This window comes from Homalodisca vitripennis, chromosome 5, assembly GCF_021130785.1.
Source record: "Homalodisca vitripennis isolate AUS2020 chromosome 5, UT_GWSS_2.1, whole genome shotgun sequence".
NCBI classification, from domain to species: Eukaryota; Metazoa; Arthropoda; class Insecta; order Hemiptera; family Cicadellidae; genus Homalodisca; species Homalodisca vitripennis.
The window spans coordinates 67292205-67315490 of NC_060211.1; the positions used below are offsets into that span (position 1 = coordinate 67292205).

The 23286-nt window shown below is 35.2% G+C and overlaps 2 protein-coding genes across 3 annotated transcripts in view; one reads left to right on the forward strand and one right to left on the reverse strand.

Annotated features, from left to right (window-relative positions):
- LOC124362320 (SH2 domain-containing protein 4B-like) overlaps window positions 1-23286 on the forward strand; it is a 107484-nt gene that overhangs the window by 65412 nt on the left and 18786 nt on the right. Inside the window, exon 1 of one of the 2 annotated variants that reach the window (XM_046816728.1) lies at window positions 18176-18318. The exons of the other annotated variant lie outside the window; for it this stretch is intronic. Coding sequence (XP_046672684.1) covers window positions 18294-18318 — 25 coding nt within the window. The 5' untranslated portion in view covers window positions 18176-18293. Of the gene's footprint in view, window positions 1-18175; window positions 18319-23286 lie in introns of those variants that run through there. 2 annotated transcript variants of the gene reach the window in all.
- Window positions 12253-12949, reverse strand: LOC124362321. The gene has a single exon (XM_046816730.1). It carries the CDS (start codon window positions 12878-12880, stop codon window positions 12395-12397), a length of 486 nt encoding a protein of 161 aa, XP_046672686.1. The 5' UTR covers window positions 12881-12949; the 3' UTR covers window positions 12253-12394.

Consider the following 23286-nt stretch of genomic DNA (forward strand, 5'->3'; position numbering starts at 1 on the left):
CTGTATTAGAACACGTCCTGGTCTTAAAACCGGTAGAGATATTTCCCCTTAGAAAGAAATCGATCATCAGCCGTGCTAGGTTTTCGCCGAAGTCGAAATAGGAAGGTGAATGAATTATAAACACAACCTGGCAGCCTACAATAAATGTTATATTGACAGATTATCAGCATATGATGCACTTTATTGCTTGCTTTTGTTTTGGTCTAACATACAAAGGGTTCATACAATACTCAACAATACAAAGGGTTAAAATCGTGAAACAATAAATTTTTTATCAAATTATATTTAGCTTTATACATTTAAAACCGACCGTCAGACACATAAAATAATTGTTATTTCACCGTCAGACAACTACATACGGAGACTGAAAGTAATCACTATAAAAGTCCGTACATCTGATTGTATCTGACGCTGATTTAAAATTAAGTTTCTGGCGGATTGTTTCAACAGTGTTAAGCTGTGTAAATTATTGTCCGAACACTCTGCGTTATCGATACACCGTATAACAATATGTTGAATTATTAAATATTAAATAATGGATTTCGCCCCCCCCCCAACCAAATCTTTGATACCGCACTGGGATCTTTACACGTGGGCGTGGAACAAGGCAGTCGCGAAAATAAACAGATGATTAGCCTGGTCTTATTACTGCAATCGCTCTTATCGATTCAAATCTTTACAGCTACAATGATGCATTAGCCTGACTCCAGATGTGTACAACATATAAAGCATTTCTGGTTCTTTGGGAGGGCCACCGACATTTTTTGAGACTCCGGGATAAGTATCAAACTTCAAATCTCGAAATCATACGTTTTCGCATAGCACAGATAGGCTATTAATTACAATCAGATGTAAAATTCAAGATTCGCAGAGTTTTTGGAGATTGTTATGTAATTATTCTTATCACCCTACGTAATATTTTCAGAATAGAATATAATGTTCTATTGTTTAGTAATAATAGAATATTCTATTCTATTATATTTAGTAATAATAAAACATTCTACTCTATTCTTGCTAATTAATAGAATTTTGCAATGATAGAACGGAAATTCGGTTCAAATAACGTCGAAATATTGCTAGCACTATTAAAACCTTGACATCCCCTTTGTTTGGAGGTTAAGTGGTAGAGAGGACTTTTAAGTCCTAACTTCGCCTCTGTAAATAAAGACATTTTTCATTTCATTTCATTTTCATTTCTGGCTCCATAACTAGTAAAGCACGTCAGTCTATGGATGCCAGTAGAGGAAGTGTAAGCGCTATCGTGACAGGCGGAAGCTCAACCAATCGGTGATCAGTATGACCAATTGCGACTCAGTACAATAGATAATAATAAAAAATAATTTAAAAAAAACTGGTAACCTACGACTAAGAAGCCATATTGAACGCATATTGGCCGATGATATGTTTTATTAACTGTGCTAGTTTTGGTTTAACATGCAGGGTGTCCATAAATTACTCCACAAATCTTCACCATATATATTTCATACCAAAATGAGTAAGACTTAAGTGACTTAATGAGTAAGGGATAGTATAAAGTGTAGTCGTATCTTTTGGTTTACCGTCTGTCTCTTTGTTTCCATGTTTTAGAAAAAACTACATCTTTGAATTGAATAAAGATAAAATGTACACTTCTCAAATTTGTTAGGCTCATTAAAATATATTTTCCGTTTTTACAGAAAATTGATTGTATGGCCGCCTTTTTTTCAAAAACATGAGTAGATTTTTTGAAAAAATTTTTAATGGGTCTTAGTTATCAGCTTAAAGTTTGGAAAGTTTTAATTGTATACCTTTATTTAATTCAAAGTGTTTTTTTTACAAAGACAGACAGTATACTTTAAGCAAGATATACACTATGACTATTTTGACATATCTTGCTTATTTTGCCCCGTCAAATAATCTTGTGATGAAGTTGATAGATTAATTTTTAGATACCCTTTATATCAGCTGAGGCTATGTCCCTACAAAGAGGCCAATATAAAACAGTATTTTAAAATTTGAATTATGGTATGCGGTAAACAGGACTTTTCCGGAGATTTACTATCATTCAGTAATGCAAAAATCAGTAAGAACAAGTGTTCTCACTGAACGATGGCAAATATCTGGAAAATCCTGCTTCCTTCACAATCCTTCCATCGTCAAAAACGAACTTCAAACAAAGTATGCTGTGCAGTTTGAAACTGAAATTGTAGATGGTTATCATGATGGTGGCTGCGCAAGTCAAACAAGTAAGATTGCTTGAATGAAGCGTAAGATAGCAAAATGCAAAACGACAAGGAAGTGGGTATAGTATGAGATTTATTATACGCCAACAAAAACTTACGTTTATGACTGGTTCAATAACAGTTGTCTTTCTACCAGAAGGGAATATGGGGCTCAGGCTACCGTTGGAAGGATCTGGGTTTATTAAATTTGTAGCACTCCATTAGAACATTCAAGTTATTCATATAGTACAAAAATTAGAAATATAATACATTATTTTCTACCTAATTTTTGTACTGAGATTAGGGGTTAAGTAGTCTTCACGTGGAAGGCCAATCCATTACCGGCCAATTTCAAATGTCTAACTTTTCAGATCACACGGAATGTCCACTCCTTAATATCAAATTAGAATATTGCTGCCAAATCACTGAAGGCACACTCTTTGAGAACTGCATAAATTAGATTTCACGTGTTTACCATGTTAAGTAACATTCTTCTCTATGGTGCAAAACTGTTCCTCCTTCCTTCCAGATTGACCTTACAAGATCCAAAAGGGGCTTCCACTTCTATAAATAGTTCCTGAGCAGCCTTGGTGCCTCGTCCAGACTCCGGTAGCCTTCCAGTTTCCTTATACGGTAGTTTGTACGCGAAGAGGAGCAAATAAACCTTAAATAAACCCGCTTGTATTAATAATTGATGGCAACTGGTTCGTAAATACCGGCATCTTTGTGAGTCACTTCAATTCTCCGTACCTCCTGTTTAGTCTTAGTCGTAACAGCGGAACGTCGTAAAGGTTTCTATACAAGCCAATTATTTTTTTAGATTTTAAATTGTTGGATTTCGTTCTAACTTTAGATTTAATTTTACTTTTGCCGTAGGTCGACTCAAAAAACTGTATCTATCACTCAAGCTCCAAAACAATGTAAAAATAAGAGATGAAAAACGTTTTGAACATTAAATGAAGGATTAAATGCATATAAAGTAGTATTTATCCTACAGTCGGACCGTAAGAGAAACGGTTGAAGATAAGGCAAAGTTTGAAGTTTATTTTGACGATGGAAGGATTGTGAAGAGAATAGGATTTTTACGGACATTTGCCATCGTTAAGTGAAACAAAAAAATTCAGTAACACTACGCTTCGAGATCTGCAATCTGATCTCTTCTTCAGGTAAATATCTAACTTAACACATAACTACAAACTAGGTTGAAATAAACAAATCATACCAGAGCGTTGTGACACGCCTATGTCAGGAATCACAACCACAATGTTGTGTGTCACCTTCACTAACTCTAAAAAATTAATTTCCTTAGGTAATATTTTATTTAAAAGTATGTAATTTTCACAATTCAAAAATAATTCAAACACTCCCGGATGCTACCTTACGTACTTAGTGTACAAATTCACATTTTGACCGCCATCTGCCTTTATTTGGTGTCTAAGTACAAAATTACCCAAAGTTCCTACTTTACATACTTACATACATACATACACACATACATACATACATACATACATACATACATACATACATACATACATACATACATACTTTACATACTTTTCATAGTTCGTTTTCCATTTGTTTCGTATTAAGGGAAGTTATTTTTAAGTGTTGTGATCTGGCCTAAAACAAATAAATATCCTAGCTACCAAAAATCTATGCACAGTTTTAAATTTACAAATAAACTAAAATATTCTTGGCTTTGGACAGAATAATGTAGTATCGATCTTTCATGCCTCGATACAAATGAAATTATCACTTATTTTGAGAGTTCGACTCAAGTAGATACGGCTCGTGAGTAGTTGAATTTTGCATTTGAGAAGGGATGTCAACCGAAAAGACCAATTAAGAGACCCAGTTTTAATAAATGCGCGCATAAGAATGATTATCAGGTTCTTTCTCAATGCAACAAGAATCTTAAAACGTGATACTCTTATAATAGTTGAAAACTTAAACGAAGATATCATTTTATGTACGTCTGTCAGAGAGCTCAGTAGTGAAGACATTAATTGCTGAAGAGAGTTAGTGTCCTTATTAGATTTACTTTCACATGGTTAACATTTCGAATTATAGGTATTTAAGTCAAGGAAGTTGACTAAATAGTTGAATGGGGCAAAGGTTTAAGTGATGCATTTTTGGTCGGGAAAATTCTTTTTGATTTCTCATAGCTCTTTAGATGCCATTTCTGAAGACCGGGAAATTATAAAAAGATTTGATTATTCCTTAAGGAATGGCAGGGATTTGAAGCAACGTTTAGAGGTCTTATAATTAGGCACAAAATCAAATGGATTTTTGGGACATATAGTATAAAAATGATCTAAAACCGATTGTGTATATAGCCCTTAGTAATTAATAAAATAGTTACTTAGTTATGTAGATATTTATAAATTTTAAAAACCGATTAAATAATGTCATGACGGATGGTTCTGACGTCAATCTGTGTCATCTATATTCACGTGTAAAATGATAGAGTGTAGTGTTGCGATGACGTTCCAACGATGGTGGCCAGACCTCTAGACACCCATTTCAATTTACGACCCAAGCTGTAGACCGGAGCCGTAACTTACTTTCCAATCGCACCTTAATGGCTTCTGCTATCATTTTGTCAACTTGTTTGTGTGAATAGAGCAGTCTATTTTCATACGGTCTCTACTCTCGAGACCTGTCATGTGACCAAGAGTAGAGGTACTTCAGCAATCAGGTGAAGTACACCCGTCATCATACACTGATGTCAATCAACACTAATGGGGTATGGGACAGTCTGACAGAATTCTCGAAACTAATTTGTGAAATCTTAAACCCAGGTCTATTTCGCCACACGCATGCTACCGTATTGATTCACAAATCAAGCTATAATGAATCAGTCCAGGTGATCACTAAGTATCATGCATGGTTTTGTACGACATCAAACCATTCTTAGTTCTCTAAGAGAATTCCCAAAACCTCCGAAGAATTCAGAAACGTTCCATATCCCCGAATTAATCTGGACGGTGAAGCACCTCCAAAGGGAATTCTCGCACGTACGTTCGCAAAGGCCGATTCTTAATTGGGGTTCGCGGAAGTCGTTAGAATAAATGTGAGCAGAGCAACAGTGTGAGAAGTGGCCAGTCCCACGTAGATCACAGTGCAGGCTTGCTCTACTCCCATTGTGCAAGATGTCACAATGCGGGTCGTGCCTTCCACAAATAAGGTAACGAGGAGCAGTTACCCAGCAATGTACTCCGTCTCACCTTCACCGATTCTAATTGCTTTGTAGACAACCAATAAATTTTAGGCACCTTCTCGGAGATTATAAACGGAAAGAAGATTACGGAACAGCCGTATTAAGTCTTGCAAAACCGTAGAATTTCGACGAACGTAATTGCATGTTTCAAGATCCCGCGCATCTAGTTGATTGCAGGCCCATAAACGAGTTCTCTGTTTGTGCGCAGTAATTTGACTGGATATTTTGGTTAAAGTCAAGTGCTAGGTCAAGAACGTCCTCGTACTCGTACATAAAGGTATACCACTTTCACTTGCACCAGGCCTTTGCAATCTGTATCGAAATTTTGTGCGGTTTTACATATTTGAGATATTTATAACCCTTATGACCACTTTTACAATGTTTTTAAATGTTGGCAGTAATAAACCAACTTCTGCCATGAAAATTTGACCGTCGTGGTTGATCTTGTTATTTTTTTAATAAAAGTATTATTTACACGTAAATCAATTACAGTAAATTTAGCTGAAACAATTGCAATCATGTGAAGTTATTACGAATAGCCTACCTTTTAAGTCTTTATATATATTGTATTACTGTGAATGTCGTGTTTAAAATAATTTGTATCTAAAGAAAATGATGTTTATCAACAATATAACTCAAGAAAAAGGGTTTTCTAAATAAAACTTGTAATTCCCTGTCGTTTTTTCTGCGGGTCTATAACCACCTGTAGGTGTATTTAGTGATGACATAAAATCACTGTTTTTCTTTTTTATTTCCTTGTGTCAAGAAATCTAGGACCGTGAAAGTTATTTTAAAATTAATAACCTAACCAAATCGAATGGAACCGATTGCACCACCCTATGGTCAGTATTCATGGTAATCCAGATTTTTGTCTTGTAAGAGCAACTCTAAGCATTCATAATGACCTTTGATGTTTTTCCTATGATTCCTTTAACTTTTTTCTTCGAATGTGTGATTTGTAGCATCTAATTCCATTTTAGTCTCTATAGCTTCCTGGGTTTAGGATATTATTACAGTGATTATTTAATTAAAAGTAGATAACGTTTTTAGTAAAAAATCTAGTCATAAAAACCTGTAGTCCTACACACAACAAATGTTTAGTATAGCTCCAATTTAACTTTTAGTGAAGCAGAAATATGACGTTGCAAAAAACTTGGCTCCTGGACTCTAAAGTCAATGTTCGTCTGAAAAAGATCTAAATCAAGTCGGCAATGAAGACCTTTAAAACAAACTCTTTGCATCGTTTCGACATAAGAGACACCTAGTCTACACAGTTATGTCTGGTTTACCCCTAAAGCCATACAATGTAATCTAGATGAAGGAGTCTTCTCGTTGTCTCATTAGTGCACAGTTGAGTGCACTACGAGGTTTAGATCACAAACCACTGCGGTGGGAGTTTTGAACACGTTTAAAACGTTTTGAAAATCATCATTTTTTTGGATCTTTCCAGACGAAAGTTGACACCAGATTCCAGGAGTCAAGTCTGTTTTAGTGTCGAATTTCAGACGCAGCACTTACTTGTAAGCGGTACGTGTAATGTAGTTAAACTCAAAATTCGAATTCAATCAACCCTTCCCGCTCTACGGTATGTGTACACACTACATAGAAAATCCCGAAAATGTGAGATGCGTTAAGCTATGAAACACAGAGCATAAACTCCTATGATAGAAAATAAGTTACGTGGTTGCGATATAAAATACCTACTCTTCGTGTACCCTAACTTTTCACTTCAGATTTGCTGTTTGACTAACCATCTCGGTCCGTCTGCTACACTTGTCCGCGGTCTGACGATGACTCATTACTACGCTCCAAAATGTGTTAAAAATATTTATATAATGAGGATTTTATAATCTAATCGGGCAAGTAATAGCCCTGAAAAGTAGACAAAGTTACGAGTAGTATGTTTAATGTTAACAAAATTAATTACTTAAAAATTTCCAATTTGAACTATTATTGCATATTTATTTAAATTAAAGCAAAGTCAATAACGTCATGTTAACGAACATTACGATTTGTCGTAAAGGGAAACATTTAAGACTTGTGATTTTGAAAGAACTTCTGTTGGACCTATAATCCGTGATAAGACAGAAGGGCGCTCTCCATCGCTTTACATTGATACCGATATCAATTCTACACTAAACGGCATGTGCCAAATGCAAAGTTCACGCACCATGGTTTTCTGCATTGTATGCTTGGTATAAGTGATATGGTTTTATTATAAAACACGTTTTATTACTTCCACAAAATTTAATTTCAAAAGCGCTTTCGCCGGTTAGGGCTACATACAGTAAGGGAATTTCGCTCGTTTTATAACAACAATTAGGTTGGTTTATTCACTGACCTCAGATAAATCAGCAGTCGGAGTTGGGAAGTGACGGCGCATGCGCAACACGTCAAGCGTGGCGTGAACGAACACGACGCATGCTCAACGCGTACATTGCCGCGCCGCACCGCGCTGCGCCAGACACGCACAATGAGGGAAAGTGATGACCGGAAACCATTTAAATGCGAGATAAATTACAAATGGGCGATGCGCCGGGCATTGCCCGGAAAGAGGAAGGTCGTCGTTTGTGTTGGCCGGACTGGAAGGACTCTTGTGTGCGTGGAATTTCGTGCAGCTGGTTTACTACCTCTATATACTTCGTCCTCCGGAATAGATTTTTACTAACTAACAGCGTTTGATAGTTACTTTACTATAATGTAAGACTGACAGATTGACGTAAAATATTGTCTTCCTCTACCAGGAACACATGTCAAATCCTGTCCCTTTTAAAAGCTTTCAGGTGACTAAAAGTTTTTAATTTGCTTTTTACCGAAAAAAAACCTTTTTATAACACAAAAAGCTATTGAAGATAATTTTGTTTCGATTTTGGAATTTATTACAAAATGATGAATTCAAGTAGGGGAAGGTATATTTCTTGAACTGAAAATATCCTTAGTTTCCGTTAGAGTGAATGGTTTTAATATCAGTGTCTAAAGAATAAATTTAGTTGTTAATAGTAGAAAGGTTGAAAACGTAAATGAATGGTGGGGAGCGTTCGGCAACCAAAAGGGGTTTTTTATGTATGAAGACATAAATGATTTATAAGTAAGTAATGTCTAAAGTGTTTTTACACGTCTGCCTAGTATGAACTTGCTATTAATGTGTTTAATTCTCACATTTAGTTTTAAAAAACTTGCCTAACATGGTTTTCTTCTATTTAAAATGTAATATTTTATAGTTTGATATTTTAGCTGGTAAAGATTTCAATCGTGATTTCTTCTGCCAATTAATAAACTCATAATAATTTTGTTGTGATGTTCTCCTTTACTTCTTCCTTTTTTATCTATTTCAAATATTTATTATTAATTTTCCAATTCAGATCTATAAGCATTAAATTTTACTGGTTATAACCTTAGTGAAATCCATATGATTGGACTTAGTGGGTATTACAATCATAGAGTAAGTTCCATATATAGGTCTTTGTGTAATAGTGTTTCTAAACATAGTTCTGCTTATATAGACTATAAATAGACGTTTCAATTTAAAAGCCCAACTCGGTTAGAATGTTGTCATGGCAAAAATAACGTGGCAACAAGCGTCACATGTGAGCTTGTAGCGGTCGATATCGCCACTGCCCACTTCCGGTGATAATGTTTCCGGTCTGATAGTGGGGAGGGATATAAGATTGTAGGACTGTAGGTCCACGCCTAGTTTGACGAGGGTGGCTGACGTCACTTTTCTGCAGGGTAGGACAGTTAGTCCACGCCGACACCTGTGGACTAACTGTCCTACTTTTCAAAACTGTCCTGGCCGTGCATTCGTTTTTCTACCTGCACTTATTCTTTATTCTGGTCAGTGATGCTTCCACTACATTCGCACAGTGTACTGGTAAAGCACTAAATATTAACAACAGTTTACTCAAGCTATGACATATGAAGTGGATTACTAACAGGGATTATATCTTAACGAATTCCATAATGCATTATATTACTATCTGATTAATTTGGCATTGTCCTAATGAATCATAAACATCTACAGTAAGTTTGTATTTGTTATTCCTTATATTGGACCATTGTTTGTATAATACTATATATACCAGTAGACACGTTACTCGTAGTACACGTTAATTGAAATGGATGGTTTATTGTTTTATTAACATTGTTAATAGTTAAAATAACCATTTAGTTCATATCTAATATATCATTTTTAAAGTTGTACCAAATTAAGTTAAATAGATACGAAGAAAAAATAGTTTATTACCTCAAATAGTAGCTCTTGGCATATAATCCAAACAGTAAACAAAACATCTACCTACACAGACATACTAACTTACACAATAGTGACCTTATGCAGCTAGCGATACGTTGTAAATATCACTCAAACATAAATTCGATGAACAGCTAAAAAATTTGTCTAGTTTCATTCAAACTTCCGATTGCTATTCATCGCTATATCCCGCTGCGAAAAAATTTAACGTTATTTCAAATAGTGATCGCGGAACGACAGGAGATAATATGTTTAATTACTAGCAGCTATAAGGAATTCAAACGCTCCAAATTCTTAAATTTATTCTTAAACCGTATTAGTTTTATTCCCCTTAAAAATAAACCGTTAACCGTTAAAAGTTTTAAAATTTGGTGTTTAATTAATAAAAAAGCCCTAGTTAATATTGCTTTGTTTTCTCGAACAAGGTAGCCTACATACAAACTTCTGAGAATCCTACTTCTGTCAAAAGTCAAATAAACTATGCGTTTTATAACCATATAAAAGTTATACAATACATTACATTGATGACTGCATACAGTACTCATCATGCATACTCAATATTTACTAAAGTGTACAGTTAACAGTAGACTATTAATAAAACTTTTTTTATCTAAATATTCGTCTTACTTGTGCTCAACAGTGGTCGCAAAAAAGTTTGAAATAAGAAGTGTTGTTATTATCAAGTTTACTCTATGCTTTTACAACTAAATGTAAGGTAATTTATGATTGTGCTACTATAAACAATGTTTACCCAGAAAAAATTGACTATAGTTAACAGGCTCTTATACTATTATATAAATGTCTTGTTCTCTTTTCCTGATTTTTCTGTGCATTCTTACGATATTTTAATCGTTGTTCTCCTAGTCGGAGCTAAAACGTATCCAATAAAGCAAAGACCACAATAATCGTTACAGACATTCTTGAGTTAGAAATGGCGTAACCAACCTGAATTTATTTAATGTATATAATTTTGTTTCATTCTTTTTGCAGCTGTCTTATGTAGTGTACTGAAAACTATTTATCAGATATAGAGTTTAAATCTCGAAACATCCATTCAAGTGCTGCAGTGTGAGTACGACGATCTCTTATCAACCCCTCGTCAAAAGAAACCCGTGAGTCGGACAGTGGGTCCCAGGCCGGGACCGTGGACCTACTGTCCACCCCTGAAGAAGTAGGTAAGAAATGCTTCCGGCAGTTTTATGACGTGGACCTACAGTCCGTTTACCGGGATATAAACATCACATATCTAATATTCTTTTTCTTGTGCACACTTCTAAATTAAATAATTTCAAATACATAACATTTATAAAAATTATAACAGATTTTAACAGTAGTATTGAGTGATTATGTGCATCGTTGCTGTCTTGTCAATATCTTACAAATGATTGGAGTTTGGCTTTTATTCTGTGCAGGAATTTTAATGTCTGTACAACTCATTCAATGAGTTTTTAGCGTACCCAGACCACCAATGAGAGGTAACCAGTGGGGAATATAGCATTGTAGAAATTATCAGCAGCTTACGAATATGGCCAACAGGAATTCACATGGTTCATGCTCAATTTAAAAGTGCAGCACTTCCTCGATTAGCAGTGTTCACAGTTATTGTTTTTAACTAATAACAAATCATTGTAACTGTACATAAGACGAGTTCAGTCCCTTCCAATATTCAGTGACTATATTCTACACCTTTCTCTTCCAATATTCAGTGACTATATTCTACACCTTTCTCTTCAAATATTCAGTGGACTATATTCTATACGCTCCCCTTCAAATATACGTTATAGTCCAGGAGCCAAGAGCTAATTTACATTGTATAACAACACAACTTAATTATCCGTGAAATAGATAGAGAAATTACTCCTAAGAAAAATACACCCGCGCTAATTTTGGTGTAGGTTGAAATGGGAGGATATTTAAAGAGTTAAGTTCGGTATTTGAAATGATAATTTTTATCGTGTAAAATTTTTCTCAGATTGATATACTTAACCAACAGTCGGACACGTAACGTTACATTAGCCTTAGCCAACTATTATAGACTCCACATTGAGGCTCTGTGTCTTGTTGTTCCGACGATGATATAACTGCTATAAATATCTGACGGTCGGTTCTACTTGTATCAAGCTAGAAAAATATTTGAAAAAATATAGTTTCATATTTTAACCCTTTCTACACCCTACCGTTTCGACCTCTACCAAAATTAGCGCGGCCAAGATCCATGCATTTCTTAAGAAAAATTCGCATACCGATTTCAACAAATGACGTTGATACTTGATGTTCTACAACTATGTTTACTATTATGTCTTTTATTGTTATAAGATTAATGAAATTAAATAATAATAATTACGCGAAGATCTGACACTATAAGATCAACATAGGCTATACGTAGCATAGATAATATACACGGGACCGGGTTACTTTATCCTAATTTTAAAATTTTTTGAATTGCTTGTCATGGAACGAGAAATAAAAAATAACGACTTAATTTTTTCAACAAAATTAGAAATATTGTAGCATTAATAACATTGTGCTACATATATTGTGCCTATATACGTAAAGAGATAAATAGATAATACACATAATAACGTTTAAATCTAACTCTTATATTCGTGAATACAAATCCTCTACACCTGTAATATTTACTGACACCTAACATGGACAAACGTATCGGTCGAACGAAAAACGATAAAGTTACAATAACTTATTAGACACAATATTAAATCCTTACTTTAAAAACTTAAAAAGGTCCTTCGACACACAGGCAGCCACGCATTCCACGAAGTCGTACAATTCTTGCTCACAAGTCTCATTGGTCTTCTCCTTGCTGTTGACCCGGTCGTTGCATTCGTTAAGGATTTCCGCCAACTTCGCACAATCATTGCTCTGGCCGCACTTCTCCTTCAAGGTGTCTTGAGGATCTACGACTTCGTCATCATTCCCAGATCCCTCACCTTGCAGCAGCTTCAGCTTCATCTTCATGTCACCAATGTCAGGGCTGGACGGCGAATTCCCCGGCGAGAAGACGTAGGTCGGTTTAGCAGGAACCATTTTTTCTGATGCACCGTTTTCACCTTTCCGTTCCTGTTTTTCTGTTCTCTCCAATTGCGTTGATTGTTTCTCAGGAGTTTGTAGACCGTCAAGAAGCCTTTTGGAGCTGTGTTCCTCGCATAAGTTGTGTTTTACATTTATATTGCTGGCTTCAGACTCCATCTCAGCAGAACACCGTAAATCTGCATTAGTTTACACAACAACAATGTGGAATATTAAGAATGTTACTTTCTTTATTTACTTACAGCATGTGTTTTAAACATATGTTTATCATTGAGCTTTATTGTTGGTATAAGGCCAAAGACCAATAAGTACAAAACTTGTTGATTTTTGACAGAGCCTTAATTAATAATCTAATTACCACAGTAAATTCATAAATCAACATAGAGCATATTTAACCTGCAAGGATTGTCGTAGTTGTGTATAATATTACTATTTCTTCATATAGATCATAATGCTGTGTGTAATTCATCATTGTATTCAATAATTATAAGTTATTGAATATGTAGTCTATATAACTATGTAACAAAAAATTCGATGTCAGGGTTTTCCTTTCATGTATTGGTTTACATTCTTTCATGACACATATAGTTTGTTTTTGCTATAAATTAATATACATAGAATACTGGAATATATAGAATATGGTGAAAAATAGTTTTTTATTTGTAGAGCATAAATTAAGGTCAACTATAATCTAGAAACCATATAGATACATTTCTTGGTGTTAAATTTAGACTTACATTGATAATTGGACTAAGCTCCCTAGTCGATGCTTCGTCAAACCGACCATATCTTGGTCATAATATGCCTAGAAACCCTAATGGTTGGGTTAGATTTTGGCGTTTATTTTTGTGAATCTGCTTTCTTGTCTTGAACTGAAAAGAACAATTAAAAAAAATGCAATAGGGACTTTATAATCATCTTACACACATTTCCGAATGCGTTTATTATAAAATGATTTAATTTAATAAATTGTGAAACATTGCCAATTCTACATGTGACGTTGACTATATCAACTATTTAAATATTAAAATTATTGGGGTGAACGGTAACTAAACGTCTAAATCACGAGGTCACCTAAAGGCCACATCTGTCCTTTGGTTCCTTTGCTCATTATTTTAGTAATAGTTTGAACCACTCTATAGTTCGAACTAGAATGTTTGAATTCATTATCCATGTGTACTAAATATATAGTATATGCCAAGACGTACTTCGCAAAGGGCAGCATGTGACGAATAGGATTTAGGACATTTGCCATTGTTATATGTTACAATACTACGTCTTAACTTTTCTAACCTGAATAAGAAGACATATTTCTATCCTCGAGACTTAGTGTTGTAATTTTTGTAACGTATAACGATGGCAGATGACAGTTATCATATTATCTTTTGAAACCTTGCTTAGAGAACAACAAACTTTAAACTGCCCACACCTTTACTGTCGACTTTAAATCTGTATCATTAAAAGAGTACCAGTAAATTTTAAGGGTCAAGAGAAATGTGCACGATGACCCCGAGTTATATTTAATTTTAACGGTGATATTTTTTACGACGATAGAAAATTTTGTTTTTGATTTGATAAAAATAGTAAGAACACAACTTTTTGAACTCTCTATAAGGATTTATACAAATGTTAAACAGTTTTGAAATCAGGCCGAAGAATAACGGTTAAAGATAAGAATTATATTTTTGCATATAATATTTTTAAGTTAATTATTTTTATGATTTATAATTTAAAGACATCATTTGAATTTTATTTAAATATAAATTAAGAGAAATACACAGTTTAAAATAAAGTAGTACTATCAATGAAATTAAGTGTTTTCTAATTAAAAACAAATTGCTCTCTTAAGTCATCTTTGATTTTACGTTCTTATCATGAACCTTATTTCTGTCTGCTTGGTTATAAGTTACTCCAAAATATTACTTTAAGTGCCCACATTACTTTGTGTAATAACAAAGAGTTTTTAAACATTTTTCTTGCCTTAACAATAGGTAACTGCATAGAGCAGTTTGCTACATGTTGCTTTTTACAATTAACACAAATTAACCCAACCGATCACTGTTGTATGAAATTCTCTGTATTTCCTATGGAATTCTGGTTGTTCAAGTATGAACCAAAGAGAACGTTGAGCCTTTTGTGGGAAGAATGTGCAACGTCATTAACTCTTAAAATATCTCGATAGCAATCAATTCACGTTCACATTAAACTAAAGATATCAAGAAAGTGTTCTCGGAACTCATGAAGGAACATTTCTAGAGTACCTACAGTTGGAGTCCTTTAGTTCTTAGAATTTTGCATAGAATACTAACTATTCAGAAATCAACCAACTTGCATATTTATTGATCTCGTGTTCCTCGAAATCAAGTGGTTATAAACAGTCTCCACGTGATAATCCACTGAGGAGCTCTTATGTCGCTAAGCCTTCTTGTTGTGGGGATTATATTCTCTGAATTATATACCACTTTGCCTGTATATGATATTTAGATATTCACCTGTAAATGATGTCATTGTTTGCGGACCGAGACGATCTTGCTCCTCCGTCTCTGATTCAAATTATGGTGGTGCAATAAGTTTTTGGTTGGGTTAATGTTATTAAACAGGAACATACAAAACATTTTTGTATCATTCTACGATGGAATTACAGGTATTTGAAAGTAAGACATTTTGTCATTTTCGAAACAAGGCACAAAATTAAAAAAGGCTGACAATAAAAAATGAGACTTTTTACAGTATGCGTATGAATTATGACATTTAGAATAAGTAGTGATGTTTAAGAATTGATTGCACTATAAATTAAATGTAATTTAGGAAAGTAATCTGTAATTATCATAAATAGGCTACAAGGAAAAACCACATCCTCATCTACTGTAACAGGTTTTCTTCCAGTCTCTTTTTAAAATGCCCTGAAGCTGTTCTTTGACTTTCTAGTTCCTCGTGAAATTATATTTTCCCAGCCATCAGAAATGGTATCTTATCTGGGAGTAAAATATTTTTAAAATATTGAAACATCCCTACTAAACCCAATTACACCACATCAAGATTATACTACCATTTGTAACAGTGGCTTACGGCTGTCATTTTGGATACTATCACAAAGTTGTCTTTAAGTTTAAATCTAGAATTGCCTTCTTCTGTCAAATATCTAAAGCAATTAACTCCAGAAAGATTAAAACGACAGGAAGTGAGATAGTCATTCTTAAAATACCGGTTAGGAATGCCAAGTGCTGAAATTTGATCTGTTTAGCCAGCGCACATCTGACAAATGGCTAAAGAAGGAAACAATAAAGTAAGATTTACACCAGAAACATCCTGCCGGGGAGGACCTATTTTGGCGCAGTTAGGTCGGCTGAAGCACGCGCTTCCCCGCGCAATATAGCAGCCCCGTAACTAATCCGTTAAGCGGCGATAGACGAGCAGATTGAGGAAATTGGTAGCATCAACCATGCGTGTAATGGCATTTCCAGACATCCTGCAGAACATGGCTGTGAGGTAGTTCCGTGCTATCATACCTTCTTCGGTAGTTCAGTGGTTTGTACTCTGTAATATTATATAACTCAATTTTGGTGCCGTAATCCACTAATTCAACAACGCCTACTCAGCTACCATTCTAGTAATACACTCTTGAGTTTCTATTGCAATAAACATTTCTAAATCTAAACACATGTAGCATAAGTATTAACCAATCAAGTATAATATACATCAAGCTTTCTATACACTTGTATTTCTGCTATGTTGTTTATACTTCTCAGAAATTGTATGACTGCTGTATTGAAACCTTAAGAGATACACAAAAATAGTATTATAAATGAACTGTGAAACATTCTAAAACACTCGTTTTACTTTACAATACATAATAACTATAGTACGACCCAAATTCCATACTTTGTACAGCCGCCATCTTGAAACCTTAAAAGATATTCAAGCAATACGCTCAGTGTTCTTTTCAGATTTTATATAACTCTTAAACAGTATGATCCTAAATACGCCACCGACCCATATTGGTTTCTACACATCATCTAAGTACCGTGTATAGGCCTAAAGTGTATTGAAGTAAGAGTAAAAATAGTACCTCTAACTGATACGGTGTTTCATAACATTTCTATTTCTAAATTGAGAAAAATGTCCAATGATAAATCGATAAACTAAGAAATGGTATCTGGTGTATTACGATCGTACTATATAGCCCAAGGGCCATGGGTCTTTACAGAGGACATGGAGTAATTTTAATTTATTTGTAGCGTTACCCACAAATTTATTCACGTGCTTTTCTGAGCAAATATTTTATTTCTGATAAAAAGGAATACTTATGAATTCTTTAATAGTTTAAAAACAATAAGTTGTACTGTTTTGAATTAAAAAATTGATGACTATGGTTTTATTATGTACAAAATGATAATAAAATGTATTACATAATTTGTTACTAGATGAGAAAGGTATACAACAACGAAACAATGGGATTTTAGGGTTTTGAGTGCAATTATTAATAAGTACAGTATGGAGTTCTGTGTTATGGTATTTTGCACTTGTAGTGTTAAAGAAGTTTTCACTATAAATCTGACATAGGATTGGTCCGAAATGTAAAAACAAAAATATTATGAGTCTAATAACAGCTCAAGAATCAAGCCGACAGTTAAATTGTGACGCGTATATGTCCCCATTTAGCGTAGCGTCACCACCAAGTTGAGACAGACGTGAGCGAGGAGTAATCCGCTGCTTCCGTAGACCAAGGTCGGGACAATTCGCGACTTATCCGAAGTACCGCAATTGGGGGCAGCAGAGGTGTCTATGATTGGTTCAAGTGGAGCGACCTTAAGACGACCTCCAGATGAAAGTGATAACGTAATCAAGATGGCGGTTCCTTCCACCAGAATGTTGTCGGAACTCCGCATCATTGTTGTGGACGTCGACGACCGCGACCGCTGCTCGCTACCCTAATTAGTGGTCTCTGCAGAGAACAATACTGGACGGCTGAATGACTCACTACTTCCGAGTATCAAATGTATCACATAATTTGTTACTAGATGAGAAAGGTATACAACAACGAAACAATGGGATTTTAGGGTTTTTAGTGCAATTATTAATAAGTACAGTATGGAGTTCTGTGTTATGGTATTTTGCACTTGTAGTGTTAAAGAAGTTTTCACTATAAATCTGACATAGGATTGGTCCGAAATGTAAAAACAAAAATATTAAGAGTCTAATAACAGCTCAAGAATCAAGCCGACAGTTAAATTGTGACGCGTATATGTCCCCATTTAGCGTAGCGTCACCACCAAGTTGAGACAGACGTGAGCGAGAAGGAGTAATCCGCTGCTTCCGTAGACCAAGGTCGGGACAATTCGCGACTTATCCGAAGTACCGCAATTGGGGGCAGCAGAGGTGTCTATGATTGGTTCAAGTGGAGCGACCTTAAGACGACCTCCAGATGAAAGTGATAACGTAATCAAGATGGCGGTTCCTTCCACCAGAATGTTGTCGGAACTCCGCATCATTGTTGCGGACGTCGACGACCGCGACCGCTGCTCGCTACCCTAATTAGTGGTCTCTGCAGAGAACAATACTGGACGGCTGAATGACTCACTACTTCCGAGTATCAGGTAATCATAATCATGACGTAGATTGGCGCTACTCTTTCTAGCTCCTGTTATACTAGCTCTCGTAATTGCTCCTTATGGCCAGATGTAAATACGGATCGAGCAAACTGTAAACTCTGTTTTTCTTTATTTTGAGAACATATGTAGCATATTATGTTAAAATGCTGTTTTTTTGGCGTAGAGGATATATTTCTTACATTGTTCTAGCTTGAGAACCTTAAAGTGGATCACAGAACAATACTTACTAAGTACTCTGGTCGAAGGAAATATGGTAACTATAGATAAATTCTCTCGTAAATGTTTCATGATTTTAAAGGCTAAAACATAAAATCAGATTGAATTAAAATGGCAAATCAGGTGCAAAATAATGTCAATTTTTTTGTTCCATTTTTTCCATTTATTAATAACATTAAAGAAATATATAATATCGTAGAAAGCATACTGTACATGTTTTCTTATGTCAGATGATGTCTTTTAATTTAATGCTCTGCAAAAGTGTCGCAGGGGCAAAGTTTTTGAATTCTACTTGATGAAGGACCTATCGGGGCGTGGTATATCAGTTACTGAGGGGTCAAATAATTTAGATTTTAAGGGTTAAAACGAAACTCATAAATAATTACAAGTAAAAGGTTAGAATCGGTAGTAATTAAGAATTCATATTACGTTGTGTCCCTTTTCTAACAGGTTGGCCCTCTCTGAGCTATTCCCCTGGGTACTCGTAAAGAAACTTGATATACCTGTTTTTAATATACCATCTTCGATATCCTCTTTTGCCTAATTTGTCTGCTGCTAATTGGATATTGCTAAACATGATCAGGGAGAAGAATAGGGGGCGATCTGGGTAGGTGTGTAGAACTTTGATTTATATTCACAAGAAAAGTAAAAAAGCTGTGATATCACTCAGGTTAGCGTCGTAGTACGTTCTCATGGGCGACGAGTCCTCGATGAGGACCAAAACACAATGATGGTTTCTTCTCGAGGGACTCTAGTGGCATTGTAATAAGAGTAGTTAGGTCTTATAGAAATCTCGTGGGCAGAACGGGAATCCCAATGAACAGTAGCGAAAGAGTACACGGCAATATAAACAACGAGAGGAGTTGCGATAGAGTGGTAAACCGCTTGACAGTTAGACACGCCGGCGCTAATCAGGTTTAACACGCCATATCTTACAACAGCTTGTGCATGTTCTGCCGTCGGCCTCCTGCGGGTCCGCCAACATTCTATATATTCACTATCATCTCAAATCTCGTCTCAATAGATGAAAGAGCTCAGTTTTATAAGGCACTTAACACTTGACTTATGATGCATATTGTAAGTACGAAGAAATATTCTTTTACTACATCAATATTGTTATATAAATTTTCATGTAATAATATACAGATTACTAATTTGAGTAGTTACATGGAAAGCACCAGAAATGGGAAACGTAAGGTGAAAACGTATGGGAAACGAAATGAGTACAGCTCGAAAGATAAGGAGAGAGGTATCATATAACTATACACAATTAACTACATCATTTCCTATTTAAGCACGTGGGATGTGGACCGAAAATCAAATTCCGGATAGCACCTGGAGTTCTAGCATGTTTATTACATTTAATAGTACTGTAAATACTAACATGATTGTATAATAATTCTACTTTACTCGGCCGTACTAACAAGCTATTTACCGACATTCATAATTTATTCGCCAACATCTGTAAGCTCGTAATTTAATCGGATGCATTTATAATTTAGTACATCAATCACAAATAACAGGGCGGTATCCTTAGCTATTATAATTTAGTCGGCAAAAGTCATAAGGTGGTTGGTCACAGTCATGAGTTAATTATTAGCATTCGTGTGTTAGCTATCAGCATTATCTCACATTCATAAGAGCTAGACAAAAAATTTGAGTGCATAATTATAATATGGTCGCAATCGTAAGATTAATATGTCAAAATTTAATATTCCGTAAACAAAAACAGTGAAGTGGCCACAATGATAAATTAACAGGAAGTAATAATAAAGTAATAGGCTCTACCATTAATATGCCTTAAATTAAAAAACCGAGTTAGTTGACTACGTCCATGAGTCTCAACCTTTGTTGTTCAGTCCCCGAGATCAACAACAGCCGCAGCTCTCGACTTGTCGTGATCTCATCTATCGCTCGCACAGAGCTCCATGCCGCGCGCCTCGGCTTCCCTCAGCCTTACATAACAGCCACCGTACACGAAGTTAACAGTAATACCGCAGGTTGTCACAACTGCAGACGATTGTCACGATCTGGAGGACTCTTGGTGCAATGTTGCAACCGTTGTTGTCGGCGGCTCGCCTTTCCCTCACGACCTCTGACCGCCCACGCCCTCTTGGACCTGGATCTACTGACAAACGTCCACTCGACACGTCAAGTCTTAGCCGGAGATCTCTTCAAAGTGACCGGTACACTTCGTACTATCGACATGTAGCACTCTATTCTGCACAAGTAGGTTATTCAACCGATTTATATTGATCGCTGATCAAAATTCTTCCGTGATCCTTCTAAACCCTTAGAAATTTCCTTACGAATGTTAATGATAATACTGTGGAAATGTGATAAATACTATCTATAGAATATGTTTCTACTTTCATGGTTACAATGCCAAAATGTCATGTGAACTGTGATATTTCATTGGAATTAACATTGGCTACTGTTCCAAATAATCATGCAAAGATACCGTCACATGTGATTTTCAAATTACGTTATTACATTTAGGAAAATTGAGTATACGTGATAGAACGTAACATTTCACGGTATCTCTAAACCTGAGTGCACGAAGTTTGGAGACATGTAAACGAGTCTTTTATGTCCAAATTGACCAGAAGCGTTATACCGTGGTATATATATATATATATATATATATATATATATATATATATATATATATATATATCATAATCATTCTACAAGTGAGAATTGGGCACGATCCTAGTCAAGAAGACGCGTATTTGAGGATCCATTACAATTATAAATCTTTAAGCAATGATGTATATTCATGATTTACAGTCCTTAACTGTCTGCTCTGCAATGTTCAAACTTTTAAATAATATAACAAACCCCTTCACTCAACCTAGCTTTTTTGTTAAATGTAAAAATGTAAGGGCATCCCCCTAATAATAACGCCATGATTAAACAATTTGAGTGGAGAAAATAGTTATGACTGATCATATTTCCATGTAAGTAAAATTTTCTTGAAGGAAACTTTGAACTATCTTTCAAACCACCATCTTAAGATTGCAACGAAGACAAGAACTGATCGAAGTCATTCTGATTCTCTGTTGTACTGTACGGTACTTGTCCTGACCTGGATTGTCATAGTGTTCGGCGGAAGTCATTACTTGCGTTTGAAAAAAGACCCAACCCGTTTTCTTTCCGTACTTCTTCATCGATGTTTATTTCACCGTGAATAAAGTGAACTACGGTTAAATGATCCCGTTCTTGTACTGATAGACGTTACGGTTTGTTTTTTCTCCCGCAAAAAAGTTAAATAAAGAATGATTGTCAAACTGTATCAGTGATCTTTCCTACCATTTATTAGCAATTTGAGTAAAATAACAATCATCACAAGCTTACTGAATTACATAACAGTTTGTAAATGAAAATTTATATACTTTAATACAGTTTAGTTTCAATAAATATTTTAGAATTTCGACAACTATAATTTTTTTATTGGCTAGGATTTATTGTAGATAATTACAGTTGCCTTACAATAGAACGATGATTGAATCTTTCTCTCCCCTTTTTTATATATCTAAAAAAATAAAACCAAAAACACGAGACTACCACTGTAGAAGGTGAAGAACAATGTCAAACATTTGGGTCGCCGGTTAACCTAATATCGTTGTGCGATGATAAAATAACCCCTGGTCCGTTGTTTTTTGTTTTTTTTTTTTTACTTCAGAAGAAGGTACGCACATGTCCTAAGAACATTAAAGGTGGTTAGAATACCCTTTAGAAAAATCCCAAGGTTCCTGCAGCATTCTTAAAACTCATCTCAAAGGATTTTTAGTCGCCCCCAATAGGCTATACTCGAGCGCACAAAGATTCTTGTTACATTCTCAAGATCTTACAGTTTTACTATAACAAATTTCATTATCTGCAATAAATCCAATAATTTATTTTTATTACTTGAAGAAAGTAGTAAAGTAAAGTAAATTCTGCTGTATCAAATGTAACCACAATGAAGACTATCAGTCTCAGTTTGGATTTACTCAGGTCCTTGACATGGACTTTTGATTACTCGAACAATGTCAGTCATTAGTCAATCACAGGTAGTCAATCCATTTATCTTTGTTTAGAGAGTTGTGTAACCTGAATAGCCTCCTACTGGCAGGATCTGTTGTTTCTACCTCTTCCTCGTGCCTTCTCGTCATCACTTCCTCGTAAACAGGTACAAATGCTCCGTCAGCACGCGCCTACCGCGTCGCTGCTGATCGCTATCTGTTCTGCGTGGCACGTCAATGGCCTCCATCAAGTCGGTATTCGGAAGGTTTCTAATTGGCAGAAACTTTCGAATTTCGTCTATTGACGTACATCTTTTCGTTCCGTATGTGTAGTCTTGGTCTTGCCAGATTTGGACTCTGTTAACGACTTCAGGAAATTAGGTTCTACTGACAAAATACTGTAAAGATGTCTTTGATTAGATGTGTTCATTGAAATATAAGTGGATTATATTTCAATGAACTAGTTCATTGTTAAGCTATTTATGGTACATTGAGTAATGAACACCAGTTAAGCCTACAATGAACGTTTTGGTAAATTCTATAAACTATTTTACAGCTTGGAAACGGCTAAAATGAACCATTTTAAAGGATTTTCATAAGAACAACATGAAACACAAACAGGATTTCCCGGACATTTTTCATCGTTCAGCAATAACAAAAAATAGTAATAACAAAAGATTAAACTACATTTTGAGATATGCAATTTGATCTCTTCGTAGCAGATCTTGAA